The sequence below is a fragment of the Ictidomys tridecemlineatus genome, chromosome 1 (assembly GCF_052094955.1).
Source record: "Ictidomys tridecemlineatus isolate mIctTri1 chromosome 1, mIctTri1.hap1, whole genome shotgun sequence".
Taxonomy (NCBI): Eukaryota; Metazoa; Chordata; class Mammalia; order Rodentia; family Sciuridae; genus Ictidomys; species Ictidomys tridecemlineatus.
Window position 1 is genome coordinate 88119834 of NC_135477.1, and position 6000 is coordinate 88125833.

Genomic DNA, 6000 nt, shown 5'->3' on the forward strand with positions numbered 1-6000 from the left:
GAAAAGATATAACTAGAAAAGCTTTGGGAAATAAATTATAAAGCAATGTCCTTAACTTTTTCTTATATTGTTTACCATATTTCCACCCACCTTTTTTTTTTTTTTTTTTGGGTAGTGGGGCTTGAACCCAGGAGTGCTCTACCTCTCAGCTATATCCCCAGTCCTTGCTATTTATCTATCTATCTATTTAGAGACCGGGTCTCACCAAGTTACTGAGATTAGCCTATAAATTGTGAATCTCCTGCCTCAGTCTCTTGAATTCTGAGGCTACAGGTCTGCACCACTGCGCCCTATCCATCACTACTTTAAATACAGGAAGTAAATAAACAGCTAAAGCTAAGGGGAAATAAATTTAGATTTACCTAGTATAGGTGTCATTTACATTTTTCACTTTATATGTCAGTATAATACATACTGAACTAATATTGGAGATATTATATATCTCTTATGTTGATTTTAATTCCTCCTACAGTGTAGTGTGTATGTACGTGCGTGTATGTTTGTGTGTATAAGCCATATACAGTTCTATACCAGAAGTGTAGGTATAAACAAACTTGGGAAGATGCCACCAGTTTGGGAACAGGGCTTGCTTTATTAAAAAAAAAAAAAAAATCAATACAATTTCCCCACAGGTTCATGATGTAAAATTCTATAATCAAGGCTTGTAGATTTGTAATTATGGTATGTCAGCTACATTTAAACAAGAGTGTTAAAAGATTGTTAAAGTTAAACTAACACAATTGCAGTGTGAATTGTCCTAGTCTCACTCTAATCTACTGGTGTCACTTTCATTTAATCAGAGGAAAACTATGGGCCAATGTCAATGCTATTTCCAATGCCCTAACATTCTTTGTTCACATTGGATTTTAAACCATTACCAATATAAAATAGCTATAAAAAGATATATATAAGAAAGTATTTTTAATCAATTCATCCTGTAGTGGGCTAGTACAGCAGGCTTTATTCAGAGTAAGTTAGCTTTTATAAAAAGTAATTAAGCAACCATTTATGTTAAATGGATGAAAGCAGGTTTTTTTCCCCCTTGCAGAAGAATTTCTTGAATTTACCACAAGCTAATAACAAACTAAACTTCTTTCACAAACACAAATCCTACTTGGAAACCTATGGTGAACAAAAGTCATTTAGCTATAATACCACATCAACATTTAGAAAACATCAATTCTTTTTTGGCTTAAAACAACAGATAGGAAACGTCAGTTCCTTATTTTCTTCCATCTCAGTGACATTACTTTCTAAATCATTACTACAGAAAAGGCTATTCTGGTGATAATTCATATTTATACCATACATTTAAGGTTTTTCAGTTTTTGATTGATTGATTGATACCAGGGACTGAATCCAGGAGTGCTTACCAGCTGAGCCATATCCTCAGCCCCCTTTTAAATTTTGAGACAGGTCTCACTAAGTTACTGAGGCTGCCTTGAACTTTTGATCCTCCTGCCTCAGTCTCCCAAGTTGCTGGGATTATAGACATGTGCACCCAGCTACATTTAAATTTTAAGTATGGCCCAATGCACAACTCACAGTTGTACTACCAACAAATAGCCTCCATACAAATCAAAGCACCCAAAAAACAGAACCATGTGAGCTAGTTACAAAAGAAGTAGACAATCATCCTAGCTTGCCTGGGACTTTTCCAACTTTAGAACTTAATGTTTCACATCTTAGAAAACCCCCCTGAGTTCCAAGAAAATTAGGACAACTGATGTCACCTAGATATAAAACAAAAAATCAAGTTTCAGATTTTAGAGTTTTTTCAGATTTTTGGAATATTTCCACAGACTTTAACAGTTGAGCTTTCCTAACCCAGAAACCAAAAAATGCTCCAAAATCCAACACTTTTTGAGTGTCATGTTGGCACTCAAAATGTTTTGGATTTCAGAGAATTTCAAAATTTTCAATTAGAGATGCTCAATTTGTACCCATGAGTTATATGGTAACAAAAGTTACTGCTCAAAGAAACTTTGTATAATTCCCCATTGGGACTACAGTGCACATATCTCTGATTTTACAGTCAGAATTAGCCCTCAAAAAATGAATCCTGCTGCTGGGAGAATACTTAAGGAGCTCTGTGGGCCAGACACTCAGCATCAGGGCAGTCTCACTGCTGTTCAACTCTCCTCTCATAAGTCACTCATAAGAAAATAAGACTTTTTCCTTATTACTAGTGACTTAATCTCTGTCTTGAAACCCATTTCCAGAGATCAGATCCTTTGCCTTTTTACTGTAAAAGGTAACAAAATTTCTCGAGGACCAGGGCACTGTGAGGCTTCAACCAATTTTTCTAACTTCTACCTAAAATACTATTTCTACTTTCCTTTCTAACATGGACTCTATTACTCATCTTTCGGTCTCCTTGATGGCAAACACCACCACCACTGCCACCACCACTATCTTATTCATTCATTCACTCATTCATTCATTGGGTTATCTCCTCACACTCAACCCACCTGTCCTGTTCTAACAGACTGGGTTAGACACTAAACTCTAAGAACCAATTCTTTCTCCTATGACCTACTCAACTGAACTCTAGCACAAATACTTGATTTTTTCTCACTTTCTTTCTCTTTTTGGCTGTCCTAGGGATTGAACTAAACCCCTCACACGTGCAAGGTAAGCACTCTAACACTGAACTACATTCCCAGCCCTCTAAATTTTAATTTCCAGTGGCTCTCAACTTCTGAAGATAAAACTAAAGGAACTAGGGGATATAATTGATGACTTCAAATTTCTTCTAACAAATAAAAGTTGTAACTTCTGAAGAGAAATGAGACCACAGTAAAGGAATAGTTGAGCAAAAAAAGGGTATTGAGAACAAAAGCTAGTTTTTAGAACACTGCTTTAAAAACTAAAGAGCAGAATCACTTTGGTAAGAACATGTCTGAATTGTGAAACTAATATCAAAAAGTCTTTAAAACTAGATTTGGAGGAAGGGGGAAAAGCATACTTTCAAAACACCTTTTATTATGGAAAATATTAAGTATATGTACTGAAGAATATAAAGAAGTCCCAAGAATTATGAGTAAATTGTCAAATCTGCCTCATCCATTTTTTTTTCTCCAGTGATATAAAATGTAGGTTTTTAAAAACAGGATGCTAAGACAGAAGATGGAAAAAGCCATAGTAAAATAATTTTCAGGAGAAAAATAAGAGTAATAATATTTATGGATTCAAATTGTTCTGATCTAACCATCTAAGTGGCAAAATGAGTAACAGAACTAAAACAGAAATTTTATGTTTAGAAAAAAAATTCATCACATTTTATAGTACTTAAGGGACTACATCAAAATGTCAACAGAAAAAAACATGAAATAAATGTATGATAGACATTTCCATTAATTTATAAGCAATTTGAGATTATAGCAAATTATGAAAGGGGTTCACAAAAAATGATAAATTTATTGAAGTACAAAGTATGCCAAAAGTAAAGTTTGATAATGTCCTATTATTGAAAATAAACTGAAAACTGTTTCCAAACAGTTTATATAAGTCCTTGAGAATTCATCATTATCTAAATGTGTTTTCTTTAGAAAATATATATACAAACTACTTGAACTGAATACTTTTATAGATAAATCCTTAGGATGAGAAATGTCAAGGTCATATAGGAAATTAATGGGAAACCACCATTACAAGCCATTTCTCATGATTTCCAATCCAAAGAATTCTCCAATTACCCGGGTACTTCTGCCAGATATACTAAAAGGACATAACCAAAGTAAGTCTAAAGAGCAGAACTCTGGGTGAGGTGATGGTGTGAAGTACTTATATTTTCATATATACATCTCAAATTTCCTCCTATTATCACAAATTTTAATACTCTTCATTAAGGCATAATAGCTTAAAGTAGAAAGCTGTAATCAGAAATCTTGTTTCATTTCTTTGCTTTACTACTAACTTGCAGTGTGACTTTGGACAAGTTTGGTTTCTTTTTTAAAACTTCATTAAGCCTCAGTTTCTCATCTATAAGACAGGAATAGAGTATATTCATTAACATTTACTAGCCACTGGCTATTTGTCACACACTGAATTAAACAGTATAGCAGACATTTCTTGCAACCATTGCATGACATGGGTACCTATTTTACAAACGAGGTAAGAGAAGCTTAGTGCAAAGTAATATATTACAGAGCACACAATAAAGGGCAGAATCAAAATCTGAACCCAAGCGGTCTCCTTTCCGAAAAGGGAAAGCATTTAAACGGTTCACACTGTCACCTTATTGTCTTAGTAATAAGGAAAGTTTCTAGGTGTGTGATGATATGCTAAAACTGAGAGACAATATCTTAGAAAGTGAACTTATTCTCTTCTGCCTTGTCCTAATCTGATGGAAATATCAATAAACAGAGGAAAGGTGGGGCAACAGGAAGAAACCAGGTGGCTATCATCAAATAACCTACTCAAACAGAGGCTGTTTATCTTTTCTTTTGGAATAATCAGTTTGATCTTCTTGAAACTGAACTAAAAAAGTTTAATGAGCACTGAAGTGTCTACCAGCAGTAGGGATTAGAATAAATTACAAGACTGCCCTACCCATGAGAGTGACTTAACCTGCATCCCACAAGCTCCAGGGTAACCTCTGGGAGAGCCGAAAGGAGACAGGTAGGCCATATAAGTTTGCAGGGTATGCTGGCCATTCATGCCCCAGTTCTCAAAGTCTGCAAGTCACGCCAGCCATGTTAGGAAGGCTCCGCCACGGTCTCTTTATAATGAGGCCCAGGCTTTCGGCGTGCCTATAAACTTCAGAATCTGCTTTCGAGTCCACGTGAAAGGGTCCGCTTTCCCACTAGCAGGGAGCCGCTGGGCGCCGGCGCACAGAGGTTGCGGACCAAGGCCCAGCCCACCCTCCCGCTCCAGGCCGCGGCCCTCCACCCAGACCGGGCGCCGAGGGGCGGGGCCGCTGCGGACCCCCGCCGCCACCCGGACGGCTTTGCAGAGGAGCTGCAAGGAAAGGGGAGTGCCGCGGTCCGCGGGCTCCAGCTTCGGCGCGCCCTGCTCAGTCCCCGTCGGTCCCCGCCCGCCGCCGAGCCCAGCTGAGGCCTGGAGCCCGGCGCTGGTCTCGGGCCTGCGCTCGGCCCGGCCTCTCGAGCCGCCATGAGGCGAGTAAGAGGAGGCGCAGGCGGCTGCGCCGCTCTGGGCTCCTTACCGCTTCACTACGCCGGTCTTGATCTTGATCTGCCTCACGCGAGGATCGGCCATGGTCCCTTGAGCGCCGTAGGAAGGAGGGGCGGAGATCCTGAGTAACAGTGGAGGGCGATGGCGCGGGGGAGGCGGTTTTGTTGCCGTAGGCCCCGCACGCATGCGCAGGCCGGCGCGGCCCGGAGGCCAGGCAGCCGGGTAGCCCGGCCACACCTGTCGGGCTTGCGCCAGAACCTCAAGCGTCGCGCTGTGCGCACTGTCCCTTCCACCACCCTTTACCTCCTCGTGGAACCCGCACTCCCTTCTCTCGGAAAGCCTTCCTTTTAGCGCTTGGACAGACCTATGAGTTTAGACAAAAGTTACACTTTTTCGTGTCTCACAGCCTGGCCTTTGTGAGAAACTTTGGTCTGTTCCCCGGAGAAATTGGTTTTGTCCGGGATGTTGCTTTGCACTGTTATCTGCTTAATAGAGAAACCTAAAAACTATTAAGGATACTTTCGATTTCATTCTCTGATGTCAAATGGGGCCAAGTGCTGTATGTTTAATGAAATAAACACCATCATGCACTCAATAATGTGTGTGTTTGTGTGTGTCTTACCTTTTACTTAACATCTCTGCTTGCAGAAATTTCTGTAGATAATGTGACTTGCCAAGTAAATGACTGTAGGACTTCTTCAAATAATCACCACTTCTACTTTTTTTTTTTTTTTTTAATGAGCTCCGGACAATGGTGAGAGAGCCTGAAAAACTTAAGTCTTTTCATTTATAGTTCAAATAGACACTATATTTCCACCTTTCAAGTTGTCACTTAAATACAGACAATATTCCAGGAGTCTTACA

At 39.5% G+C, this 6000-nt stretch overlaps 1 protein-coding gene across 1 annotated transcript in view; it reads right to left on the reverse strand.

Moving 5' to 3' along the window:
- The window catches only part of Tbca (tubulin folding cofactor A), a 64125-nt gene extending 58789 nt beyond the window's left edge, over positions 1-5336 (reverse strand). The window contains exon 1 of the mRNA XM_005328984.5: positions 5168-5336. Coding sequence (XP_005329041.2) covers positions 5168-5322 — 155 coding nt within the window. The 5' untranslated portion in view covers positions 5323-5336. The remainder of the gene's footprint in view (positions 1-5167) is intronic.
- Between the last annotated feature and the right edge of the window lie 664 nt (positions 5337-6000).